Here is a 13,279-nt window from a genome sequence, read left to right as displayed (position 1 = left end):
AGTAGCTCCTCCAGACACAACTGGAATCCTCTACCTCATTTCCTACCAGCTTTTCTCTCCTGAACACCAGCAGCTCTGCCGTAAGAGACTCCTGCCTCCGATGCCTAAGGCGCTTGGTCCTTGGGCGCTAAGGCTTTGTTCGTCGTTGGCTAGCGCCAGTGGTTCAACCCCATCCCTCTTATGGCTCTCTCTAGACGAGCAGCACCGGTGTCTTGATGGCAATGAGAAGAGATACTTAAATACATGAGATTCAGCAGCCAGTCTGCGTGGATGGGGCATCATTTTGGATACTCTATGAGGAGTATTAGACCCTCATTTTGTAATTGGCCCAAACCCTTAGCATCAATCAGCATTTCTTAACCTTCTTAAAAACCTCTTTAGAAGTTCCATGGACCTGGAGAAGATGAACAAAATCACATATCCACCATATTTTGCTTCCAATATAAAGAGTCTGTTTATCCTACAGACTTCTAACTTCATTTATTCGAGGACCAGTTTTCCCATATCCACAGATAATCCATACTCTTCACTCATTTAGAATTTGTCTTTAAGTCACTTTATTGCTTTTCCCTAACAAAGGCCTGTGAAAAAATATCAAATTAGGAATTTTATTTTGCTATGTGTGTTATGCTTAGTAAACATCAAAATAAATACATAAGTATTTTTAATGTCCTTTTCTTTGCTACCTAAAAAGATTTTTTAATAATATCATTTATAAGCGTTAGGTTATTACCAGGAAATACTGAACTGGTCCGTGGACCTCACAATAAGAACAGCTCTTTTCTGGGTAAATGAGACTGCCTTGGGGAACTCTAACCTGTTGGAACCGGTATTCATTATATTCACTTGGTTCAGTCCTGGCCCATTTTGCTACATGAAGCCTTCTGGGAACTGTTTTCTACCTCATCTAAGACCAATGGCTATTAACCAGGATATGACCAGAGTTACATGACAGACAATGGATTTGAGTTCTGTATAAACTACGTGCTTTTAAGAAGCTATTTTTTTAAAAAGGAAATAGCGAAGACCTACATTGTAGATTTTTCAACAGCTTACTTTAAATCTGACGGGGAAAGGAGGAGAGGTAAACTGGAGAGCTGCCATATTGCATAGAAGACAAGGCTTGAGCTATAACTTGGAATTGCTTTTGTCTTGTGGATTTAAGTCCTAATTAATTGAACACAGAATTTTGCAGTGTTTGTTTGTTAGGACCCTTATTTGTGGTACCAGGAGAAATTGTTGTGCCCAATTATGTGAAAAATCAGCCAGATGTGTATGCTGTCATACTTTTAATAATCTTTAAGTTCGTGGTGAGTACAGATATTAATTGTGTAGTATGCATTGAAGTGATTAACATCAATGTAATTTATCATCTGGAGATTTCTGAACATAAATAAATGAGTTGTTTTGTTCAGCAAGGTGTTGACCCCTTCAGAATTAGTGAATTAAAGCCCCCCCTCTTTTTATTATAAATATGAAAGGCACCACAATCAGCCAAGTGTTCAGTTATTTGATTTTCTGGGGCATTAGCCGCTCTTGTTTGTGACATTTCCCTGTTGGGTGCTCGTTTGCAAGCTCATTAATAAGGTTTTCTCATAGGAACGTTGCTGGGAATGAAGAACATACAGTAGGGCTCTTAGTTTTCTGGCTTTCATTGTGAGGCTCAGGAAGGCTACGGCGTCAGCGACACACAGCTCAGTGTTTAAAACAGAAAATAATTATACGCGGAAGCTGGAATTCAAAGCTCTCCCACCTTAGATGTTAGGCAGAGGACACTTTTGCCTTTTAATGTTCTGAGCTCGATGACCTTAAATTCCTTCTGTGCATTGTTTTTTTTTTTTTTCCTTCCACGTGTCTGTGTGCGTGGCGTTGCTCACATTTACAACATGGTTGATTATAGCGGAGCGTGGTACAATCGTAGCGCAGTTAGTGGAGTTTCAGATCTGAAGGAACGTACTCCTGTCAAATAAAAGCCTGTTTAAAGGAGAACAGTTCACTGTCTGCGCGTTAAAAGAAAACTGTTTAAATAGCATCAAGGTGGCAACACATAGCGACGTAAGCTGGGAATTCAAAGAAGAGCTGTGACCCTCAGTATGAAATTCAGATCGCTGTGCAAAGTGGGAAAAGCCTCACTCTGGACTGAGGTGAATCTGAAGCTCTTGGATGGCTGCTCTGTGTCTTTTGCTTTCCCCCATCACAGCCTTGCTTCTTTGAAATGGTTTGCAAAAATCCTCATCTTGTGAGGGTTTTGTGTGTGTGCATATTTGTTTAAAAGAGAGAGAGAGAGAGAGAGAATGAGAAATTGAGATGAGTTTTGAAAGGGAGAATGAAAAAACACAGACTCTAGAAATGGATGTTTGAATACCTTCCCTTCTCCAATTATCATCTGATGGTTAATTGTGTACGTAGGCATCATTTTCAAAATGAGTTTTAATGACTCCATATAGGCAAATATTTTGTAAATCCATTTTCCTCTTCACCTAGGGTCCGGAAAAGACTGGATTTCTTCTTTCTTTCCCTCAATTGGGGGAAAATTGGTCATTGAGGGCATGATCAAAACCTGTTCTCTATCTCTACCAAAATAAATGTTTCTCTGGTACCGACAGTGCCCTGCAGTGAAGGAGGGAGAAAAACCTGGAATTAGGAAAAGCTTTCCTGCTTGGAGTGGAGGATAAAACATCGTTTCCCAGAGCGGCTCCTGTATCCATCCTTCCCCCATCATTCCTGTTGCCAGATTATATTCTTCAAAGCATAATAGCTGGCGTTCCCCCGATTTGGCCTGTTTCTCTCTGATCTCCAGGCTCGCCTTTGAACAGAATCCGTTCTTCCTCCCACTCTCCCTTCCTTTTATTTTTTTTTAAAGCAACGAATTGAGTTTCGGGGAAGTTATTTCGGTATTTGTTACTCCTCATGGAGACCCCCGGACTCAAACGAATGTTTGAGCTGTCATTTGTTGGGTGATCACAGGGCAGGGGCGGGGCCACAGTCCTGATATTATTAAAATACTCTGGAGCTTGTTCATGGAGCATGCTGCAGCACCCAAGGGGGCAGGAGGTGAGGGACCAATACTCAAAAAACAAAGAGTAAGTTTCGGGCCAGGTCTGTTATGAGCAAGATTTGAGTGATGTGACTGGTCAAGAGAAAGCCACCACCTCTACCTCCTCAAGGCAACTCGGTAGATGGAGGCCTCTTACTAAGGACACTCTGTCCACATCTCACTGACCTATTGTATTTGGGGAAGGTATGTCTCTGTGGCTGTGGACATCGAGCATTTCCACTGTGAAAGGAGTCTTCTCATGGTTTTTAACTCAAGGTCACATTTCAGTTCTGTGGAAGGTTAAATGGTTGTGAAGTTAAAATCTGAAAATCGAAAACGAGTGGTCAGACAACATCCTTTATGATTTCCCTGAAGATCCCACCTTAGAGATACACCAGAAATGCTAAATAAATGTGTAGTGAAAGGGAAGCATGTAAATCAGAACACCTGGGCTGAACCTCAAATTTTGGGAGCTGGATTGACCTTCCAGAAGAATAATACAGTTATATTTTGTGCTAAGGGCTGTTGAAGTGATTCAGCAGGGAGACCATTGAGATTGGAGTAACTCTCATGCTTTGGGGAGCCCACAGGAGCAAAGGAAAACCTCAACCAAAGTCCCCAGGCTCCCAAGAAAATGAAACTGAAGCCACCACCAATCACGAACAGCCAACTAGGCTTTCCCCAAATAAGGCAACTGCTTAAGCCACAGCCAATCAAATAATGGCCCTTGCTTTCCTTCCCTGTCTTCTCTGTAAAAACCTTTCCCCTAGCTCCTGTGGCTGGAGCATTTTCAGTGTGGTGTTGCCCTATTCAAATCATGGATGCTCAAATAAACTCTCAAAAATGTTACTGTGCCCAGTTTATCTTATAACAAGGTTAAGATGTATTCATGAGCTGATTTTTTTTTTTTTTAAGTGAGTAACGGAGCGTGGAGTAGGAGTCCATGCTCCGGTATTTCTCCAGCTTCTCATGCATTCATTCACTTGGTAAGCAAGTGTTGAGGGCGTACTGCATGTGCCGGGCACCAGGATACGAAAGACTCAAAACTTTTGTTCTTACAGAACTGACTTTCCTATGGAGAAAATCATGCTATAAGGCTTTTCCCATCCAGCGTTCACTTTCTGATTTTAAAGATTTCTCAAAGATAGGGAAGAGTATATGAGTGTGCCACCCATTTCAAAAAGCACTGGAAACATTATTTTCTGTCGCAACATCACAGAATAAAATTTGATTTTCAGCCTCCACAAAACTACTTGCTCGTTGCAACAGGCAGGAATTACATTCTACTGCCGTGATGTGGCACATGCTTGTTGGTCCCGCATCTCCCACCAGGCTTGACTCCTCCCACTCCTAATAGCACCGTCCTCCTGGAGCACAGTTGTAGTGCTCCGATTCCTTCAACAGATGCAACAGCAGGAGGTCTCTCACCTTGCAAACAAACAAAATAAATGGCAGTGAGAATTATTCATGAATGTGTCGTGACATTAGAAAGCAAGGTTTTTTTGCAAGATGTGGAAGTCCTCTGAAAGCTCGGTGTGACTGTTCTTGAACCCCATCCAGTCATCTCCTGCTACCGGACACTGTCTTCCTTCGGTGCAAAGCTGGCCTCTCCCAGCAATCCAGGCAGCCGTGTCGTGGGGGCCGAGTCTTGCCTCGAGCTCCAGAAAACCCCTAACATTCACTAAATCTCAGGTTAATCTTTGCAGGGTCATGCTCCTCCAAACTGCAGTAATCCTCCATGATTGACAAAGACCCTTCAGTTGAGGCCTCCCCACCTGAATGCGCAGCACTGACCCAGACTTCTCCCAGCCATTCTGATACGTCTGGGCACTTGCTGCCCTTGAGTTCTCCCTGGTCGAGGCCCTGAGACCATTAGCATCTGCTCTGCAGGCATCCGGTCCCGCTCTCATGGATCTTCGGAAATTGGACGAAATCTAAGTAAGGGCCATGAAGAGCCTGTGTCCCGAATGCAGTCGCAGGAGCAAATTTGCACCCAAGCCCTTGGGCCTGGTTGCAGTTAGTGCATCAAAGGACACTGGATGCCTACATTCCCTGATTTAGAAATTCTTGGGGTGGGGGGTGTCAGGAGCCCCTGTGGTAATGAGTCTCGTGCTGGGGTATCAGGCATCTGCCTCATGCCTCAGATGTACTCTTACTTGGTACATGGGAAGGATGACATCCCAGGTAAAAGGAAACTGCAAAGTACCCTTTTATTTATTATATTTTTTAATAAATAATTTTGAAAACCTGCTACATTCGTGTTGTGATCTAGAGAGAAGGAGACAATGACTTTTCATTTACGTAGGAAAGTGAATACAGGTTACAGAGTCTCGAGCTTCATCTTCTGGAAAGATCATAGAACGTGGTGCAAGGTCAGACTGGCATGAAATCAATTGTAATCCGCCAGCAAGCCATTCTTAACCTCTTTAAGAGTTTCCTTTTATATATATTTTTCCCTTTATAGAGAGAGCAAAGTACATTTAAAGAAAGTCTCATCAAATTGGAATGTCTTTCTAATATTATTTTTTTAATTGGTTGCTCCTGCAGTGTGACCCAAAGCCTCCTGGCATTTAACCCTCTGTGTGACTTTGACTAATGAATGAATTTTGTCTGCTCTAAGAGTCTTGCTAACTGTCTTTTATAGGGTTTTTAAAAAAACTACAGGGTATTATGAAAACCTCAGGTCCCTCCACCTAATTGATTGGCTGTTGGTGATGCCATCTCTATAACTGTAATTTTCCATAAGTGCACAGACCTAACTATTTTTCTTATTTTTATATAGCAGTTCCATTTTATAATGACATTAAGCCATTCTGAGCGATACATTTCTAGGCAGTTATGGCACTTGGGTAGAAAGTGTCATCTGGCTTGTAGCCTTGTGCCTTACAACACCAACTGAGGCGTAAAATGATCACCCAGAAAATGTACTGGGCCTTACCTCATTACTTAAAAATAAATCTTAGAGTCTGGGTCTATTTCAGAAAAGCTTTGGTGGGTTATAACGTTTGATTTATGAACATAATTAAAATATAAATGATGAGCTTTGGGCTATTCAGTCAGCCATCTGGATTGTGCAGGATTTTGACATACTCACATTGTAGTCAGGATCTTCCTGGGAAAATTTAACCTCCCTGAGTTCTAGAGGTGCCAGTGGAATCCCAGGGTGTCTGGTCCACCTGTTGAGCATAGATGAGTTCCTCCTTCAGGGCAAAAGAAGGGGATGGATCTTGGCACATAGATCGCCTGTGTGGTTTGTAGGCTGGGTATGAAGATGGCTCAGCTGCCCCCCCCAGTCAGATAATATGCATATAAATACTGCATGTGTCAATAGAGGAGGACATTTTTCTGTATAATACAAACAAGATTAATGTTTACCTTTTCAGCCAGCTATTAAGGTAACTGTGGCAGATGTACCCGTAAGTAGATGGTAGATGTTTCTCCAGGAACCTGAGGAGTAAATTGGGAAAATCTGTTATCAAAATTGAAGGTGCATTTTCTATGGCTTAGTAGGATTTCTTTTTTAAATATAAGTTCCAGGTACAGCAGATCCTTAGCTTGCTCTTCCTAATTTCTGTGAGTAATTGGCAACTGGGAAACAGCCATTAGTAACATAAAAAAAGCATTTAACTATAAGTCTGTGGTACTGAAGAGAGGCAAGAGCGGATTAGATTTTCAACACTCTCTTTATTATTAATGGAAGTTGAGCACGTAAAACCCTTAGTGCACTGTGCTGAAAAATATACCCTCTCTGTTTGCTTGTAAATTACACAAGGGGGGGGAAAAAACGAGAAAACCTTCCACATAGGCCAGCAGGCATCCTGCTTCTCCGTAATTAATGGGCGGAAGTCAGCAGAGCATGGAAAACGTAGTCCTTCCGTGGATCAGAGATTAACCTATAAGCAAATGTTACATTTCAGCCCAGATCTCGGGCTTTAAATTTAGCCTCACCCAGAATGGTTCCTAGGTAAGAATGACAGAGGTTTCCTGACCAGGAACTCCATTAAGTGCTCCTGTTTCTGAATGTGAAATTTAAGGGAGCGGGTCTGGCTGTCAGTGTTTTTAGTAACATAACCTTCTCCCGTTGCTTGCTTTACTTACTTACTTACTTAGTTATTTAATTTATTTATTTGTATCTTGTGTTTGTAATAAACTTCACCAGCCAGCTCTGTGTTGATGTGTTATACCACCAAAAATAATAGACTCGCCTATGTCACCCAGTGGTTGTATTTAGCGTAAGCTATATCCAGAGCTCTCCGAGGAGGGTGGCCCACAGCTCTTGCTTCTCCCTAGCAAGCCAGTCCTCATTCAAGGTCATCACATTTATCTTGTCTGTTTCTGCGTCTCGTTAGTGACGACTTTCCCAACCCAGTGACCAGTCCCTGGACACCTCCGTGCCATTTTGCTCTCGAACGTTCCCTTTTCAGCAAGTCCAAGAATAGAACCGTGTTACTTTGCAAGGGTCAGCTGGAGCTTTCAGGCCTGTTAACTTAACGCCCCTTGGGCAACTGGCTTAGCTTCCCAGCAAGGGTTACCCATTCACAGCGTGCAGTGCACACGGGTGGACAAGAAGACGCTCCTGAAAGGTTTTGAATGCCACACGGTTTTCAGAGACAGAAAGTTCTGTGGTGAGAGCAAGACTGAACCACTGTGTCTGGAAGGCAGCTGTCCCCCGAGAGGACCCCCTCGTGTAGCTTGTCTTAGCCGCGTACAGGTTGAGATCAGTTGAGCCCTGCCATATTTCTGATTTCCTTCTCAGTCCATAGGATGAATGTTAATGAGCTAAGCACTGCTTGTAAAAGGCCAAGGGGCTGTTGTTTAGGTGGTGTGATTGTCTGAGAAAGTAAAGTTATGGAAATTGTTTTGACCTTTCAGCCAAGTGATGTCTTGCCCTCTCACATTTGTTACTCTTGGGTACGTTTCCAAAAATACACGTTTATAGAGCCACTGCATTAAATGAGAAAACTGATTTAGGGATTAATAGCTTGTTAGTTCAGCAGAGGGAAAAAAAAGAGTCTCCCAACCCCGTTCAGGTTTTATTTGTAAATGTATTTGTATGTGTTTCTAAGCTAATCCCAACCCCTTCTGGTTCCTTCCCTATGCCCCACACCTCCCACCATTCATTCCTTGGACCCAAACCCCCCGCAAACTCCAAACACGGGCTTTAAGTAGCCAGTGGATAATAAGAACACCTGTGTCACTTGGCTAAGTACTTGACTGCCTTCAGAAGCTATACTTGGTTTTAATTATGGATTGCCACTGGGAAATACACTTTTGAACCAGAAATCCCAACATTCGCAGGGCTGCCTCTTGTTATCTCCGTGACCTTGGACTGGCTACTTCATCCTGAGTATCAGTGTTCTGATCCCTAAAACTGGGCTTATTCCCCCACCAATGATAGTTCCTGCCAAGAGCCAGGCCCTCAGTACCTGTCCGCTTCCTTCTCATGTATAGACATTGAGACATCAAAGAGTTTCGTTGGGACCACCAGAACCTCCCATTTCTTTATTCTCAAAGCCATTTGAGTGGAATTCAGAAGTGTAGCCTTTCCCATTTGAAATCTAGAGCGTGGAAGAAGCAAACTTATTAATATGCATTGTCACAACATATTGTCACATAGTAATATATGATATATGATAAAATGTATCAATTCTGAGCACCACAAATATCTGTGGCTTCACCTCAGCATGAAGGCAAATGAGTTTCCTTTAGCTTGAGTGAGTTTGGAGATAAACTTCAATGTAACAAAATGTATTTCACAGGAAATGTTTGATGTGGCACAGTTGGCTTATGAATCTCTTATCTGTTCGCGTTCACTCCTTGGAGTTATTAGTCAATTTAATTTGAGCAAATGCCAGGATTACTAACTAATTAGGAGGATGTTAGTGAAGGCATGAGGATGGGGAGAGAGGGAGTGCTGGTGGTATGGGGTTTGTGGCAGCATGCAAGTCTGATTTTTTGCCTGATATCATTTGCTAAACATGATACTTTGTGTTGTTGTCACACAGATAAGCCTCAAGTGCATATTCAGATGACTTACCCTCTACAAGGCCTAACCCGGGAAGGGGATGCGCTCGAGTTAACATGCGAAGCCATCGGGAAGCCCCAGTAAGTTCTGAAGGCCAAGGTTGGCAAAGGGTCATGAGCAGTAAATGTCACAACACGGAAATGTGCGTTCACAAGTCAGCAGCCTGTCACCTGTCTCCTGCTATAAAGGATGAAAGATATTTCAAGCACTGAGGAATATTCAGTGAAAAGGGGAATGAATACCTGCGGTTGGTTCTTAATGGTCAGGATTGGGAGAAAAATGAAATGCCAGCTAAGATTGAAATCTCAGCTAATTCTATTTTATTATCATCAACATGATTGTCAGAACTATCTTCTCTCACAAAAAATAATCCTAATAATTTTTAGTATGCCCACAATCTAATGATAAATCTGCTACCTTCTGTGTTAATGTCTTAAGCTGCTGGAAAGATGGTTTTCAGACTTAAATTAAGCCGCTGTGATTAGGGCCAGCCGTTGGGAAATGAATTTGCCCTACCTTTAATTTTGCTTCTCCTTCCCTCAAAGAAAAGTGACTCCTAGAAATATTTTTGTTAGTAAGGAATGGTCCCAGAGCTTTTTCTCAAGGAATGTATGTATGCCATTGCAGAAGAGAAAGAACCTACTAACGCTCTTATTTTATGGAAAAGTACAAGGAAGCTGCTTCGCTCCTGAATGAATGAAAGTGAATTAGGGAAACTGCTGTATATCATCACTAATATAGCAAAAAAGCCATATAGTGGGGCCACTTTAGACGTCCATCCAGTTTTGCATGGGGAGAGGAGAGAATCTCCTCTTTCTAGGAGAGTGAAGATTGTCTTTAACCGTTTCTTACAGAAAAAACAATCCACGGAATCCTAAAATGGAAAAAGTCAGTGTCAAGATAATAAGCCCTCAAACTTTGAGCGGTCCCCAGCAAAACAAAACAAAACAGCATTGAGCTCCCTCTGCTGTCCCCGTGGTATGATTTTTTTTCCCTCAGAGTTTTTATTAACCAGCCTGACTATCACAATTTTCATGCTCTGAGCATCTTAAGGAAGCTTCCCCGAAATCTCTGGAAAGCACTGTCCCCATTACCACTAAGGCATGATCTCTGACTAGAGACCGGGGAGCCCGACGGAGGCGGCCATCCGCTCTCCCCCGCTTCACCCCTCCCTGTGTCGGGCTTTCCTCTCTTTGGACTGGAATCCGCTTCTGTCTGTCCTCACGCCATGTGCAGCTTTAAAGATGACCTTCAGGAAGTAGGAGGCGGTCTAGGTTCTGTCTGGCTTTTCCTCTGGTGTTCCCAAGTTACTTGGTTTGAAACCCTTCAAGCTTTGGCAGAACGATCTTTTTCTCCTTGGAACACGGCAAAAAATGCAGATCTTTCTTTCTGTCAACTGTTTGGACTATGCCCTGGTTAGTGGCTTACCTTGCTTGCCTCAAAAAAAAGAAAAAAAAAAATCCGTTGGAGAAAAAGAAATTCTCCCAGGCCTCTCGCCACTTGCAATACCTATATTCGGCCATATTAACCACATTTACAGTATATGGCTTTGCTAAACTCTCTTTTGTTTCTGTGGGTTTTTTCCCGTAAAGAAGGTACTGTGTTCAATTGAATGTGCCATGGGGACAGTAAATTACATGTTTCCTTCAGGACATTTATGCCAGAGAAGGTATCTGTTCCTCTCAGGTCGGAACGGGTATATGGTTGTGGGAGCAAGCACGCACTATGCTGCGATCCCTTCTAGCATATTACCTATTTATTTTCTCAAGAAATTGCATACAATAAAAATGGTAATTTAACTTGCCATTAAATGTTGTGAATATTCTCAGCACTTACCCCCACTGATTGTTTCAGCTGTCAAGCAGCAGGACATTAGATCTGATTGCTAGGCAGACCCATTTGCCATTGCCTGCAAGGAGCACATATGCAGGACTAATTTTTAAATAATTTACTGGGTTGTGATGACAAACCCATGTGTAATTAAAGAAAAATTGTAACTTCACATCCCATTTGAAAATTGGAATGCTACTCGACAGAGCTAACTTGGGTGTTCGCTCATCATTAAGCAACGGGTCTTTGGTCCTGTCGCCGCTCCTGGAAGTAGCTGTGGGGACCGACAGGAAGTTACTTCTCTGCCCGCGTCTCTGCTGCCCTTCCTTTAAAATGAGAGTTTCAGGCACAATCATCCACATGGCCCCGATGTCACAGGAGGTTGAGGGAGCCGCCTTGGAGAATGTGAGTCTTAGATTCCGTGAGTTTGAAAGATACTTGGTGCGTGTGCGATTTCGGCTCTGGAGCATCTTGTGAAATTTGCTTTTCCCTGATGGACACAAACGTGGTACTTTAAAACAAACGTGCCTCTGAGCAAGTGCCATAAGGAGCCCATGTGGAGATGTGCCCCTCAGTGAGTGACCCGGACCCAGAAGCCTTGCCCTTGAGCCGCAGGGCTTGCAGGTGCACACGAGAGGGAGAGGGTGACAGCATGTGGGACTTGGAGAGCCAGCAAAGCAAGGCATTTTGCAGAGGAACACATAGATGAGGTGGACTGGGTTGGGGGAGTCAGGTTGTGGGTAGGGGTTAAGGGGAAAAGAAATGATTGCACGTTTCCCGAATGAACAGAGGTGGTTTTTCCAACAGCAGAGGTCAAAAGAAAGCAGCATTCAGATGTAAAAGTCTGGGTTTTTTTTGTGTGTGTGTGTGAAACTTGAAATCCCTTTAAATATCACAAGCGGCTTATCACAAGCAGCTTCTAAAGCAAGAGTCTTGGTGTATTAGTAACCATCAGAGTAATGCATGTATCACTAGCCAAGAATTTGCTGTTTTCCCCCTAATTAATGAGATGATTAACGATGGGTGAGCTCTGTCCTGTTTGAATCGGTGTGAAACCACACAGCAGGGCATAAAAATAGGGTGCATTGGTTTATTTACTGATTTGTTAAAGATGAATTGGAAATAATGAGACTCCTGCTTATGGTCTGTTGAAAGTTTTTCAACACCTGATAATGTTTTGGTTTTTTTTTTTTTTTTAAGTCTATTCCAAACAGACTCAGGGGGGACTTCACAGCTGTAATTTTATGAACTTAAAACATGTCCTTAATCGTGTCACCCTACATGTGACTCCTGTAATGCGTGGGTGGGAAGCTGACACCCACGTCTTGGTGGAAGATAATGAAGCCGGCTGTGTTCATCCTCTTTCCTCTGCAGGCCGGTGATGGTGACCTGGGTTAGAGTCGATGACGAAATGCCTCAGCACGCCGTCCTGTCCGGGCCCAACCTGTTCATCAATAACCTAAACAAAACAGATAATGGTACATACCGCTGTGAAGCCTCTAACATAGTGGGGAAAGCTCACTCGGATTATATGCTGTATGTTTACGGTACGTGGAAAGCTAAACCGGTCTTCTACCAGACACATTTACTTGTACCTGCCGCTTGTGATCCCCTCCCAGAGCTTTTGGTCCAGTTGAAAACCGAAAGCACGTTTGTTTTCTTCAAGAACTTAAAGAAGCCTGGCCTGAGGTAGACCCCAGTGTCTCCACCTGGGAGAGCAGTGACTTCTCTTCTCTCCCTCTAATCGTGGGGATTTCCCGCTAGATCACAGTCCCTGGTCATGCTGAGCAGGCGAGCTATGTCCTCAGGCACGAGCAATGGAGATGATGTTAGAAATAATGACTGCAAAATTCAGCCTTACCAATTAATGGCTATTTAGCTCAGAAAGTTTATTCCCAGTGGTATTTTCCTGTGATACCTCAGCTACCTTCTCTCCCGCTTTGATGAACAGAAGTATCCTGTTTTCACCATGAAGCTATTACATTCCCGAAGATGTTGCAAGCCGGTAAATACTTGGTGAAAAAATGTAGGGTCCTTGGTAGCTACATAAACCACCACTGGCTACTACTTTAGACATGAATGCATTTATTTTTAAATTTGTCTGTTTTCTTAATATCTTTTCACAGGACTATTAAAGCATATATTATCATGAATCGCATTCTCTAACAAGCAAATATTTATTGAGCATCTACTACGTGTCAGGCATTATAGACTTTTTCCCATTTATATCTTAATGTCAGTTTTGCATCTGGTGAATAGTCTCTATTTAGTTGAGGAGTGTGCGCTGCCTCTCTAGCCTTAGGATGACAGACTGAGTCTCTTCTGTCCAGTCGAAGTCTCTAGGTTGGTTTTATACCAGGAAGCATAGTCATCAACTGACATGACAT

The 13,279-nt window shown here is 42.9% G+C and overlaps 1 protein-coding gene across 9 annotated transcripts in view; it reads left to right on the top strand.

Moving 5' to 3' along the window:
- CADM1 (cell adhesion molecule 1) overlaps positions 1-13,279 on the top strand; it is a 321,496-nt gene that overhangs the window by 269,781 nt on the left and 38,436 nt on the right. For all 9 annotated transcript variants that reach the window (XM_025893591.2, XM_025893590.2, XM_073903781.1 and 6 more), the window contains exons 6-7: positions 9,043-9,142; positions 12,267-12,439. In XM_025893591.2, coding sequence (XP_025749376.1) covers positions 9,043-9,142; positions 12,267-12,439 — 273 coding nt within the window. The remainder of the gene's footprint in view (positions 1-9,042; positions 9,143-12,266; positions 12,440-13,279) is intronic.

Source organism: Callorhinus ursinus, unplaced genomic scaffold (genome assembly GCF_003265705.2).
Source record: "Callorhinus ursinus isolate GAN/ISIS: 27379988/994484 unplaced genomic scaffold, GSC_fseal_2.0 scaffold19, whole genome shotgun sequence".
In the NCBI taxonomy this organism is placed as follows: domain Eukaryota; kingdom Metazoa; phylum Chordata; class Mammalia; order Carnivora; family Otariidae; genus Callorhinus; species Callorhinus ursinus.
This window is presented reverse-complemented; position numbering and strand designations above follow the sequence as displayed.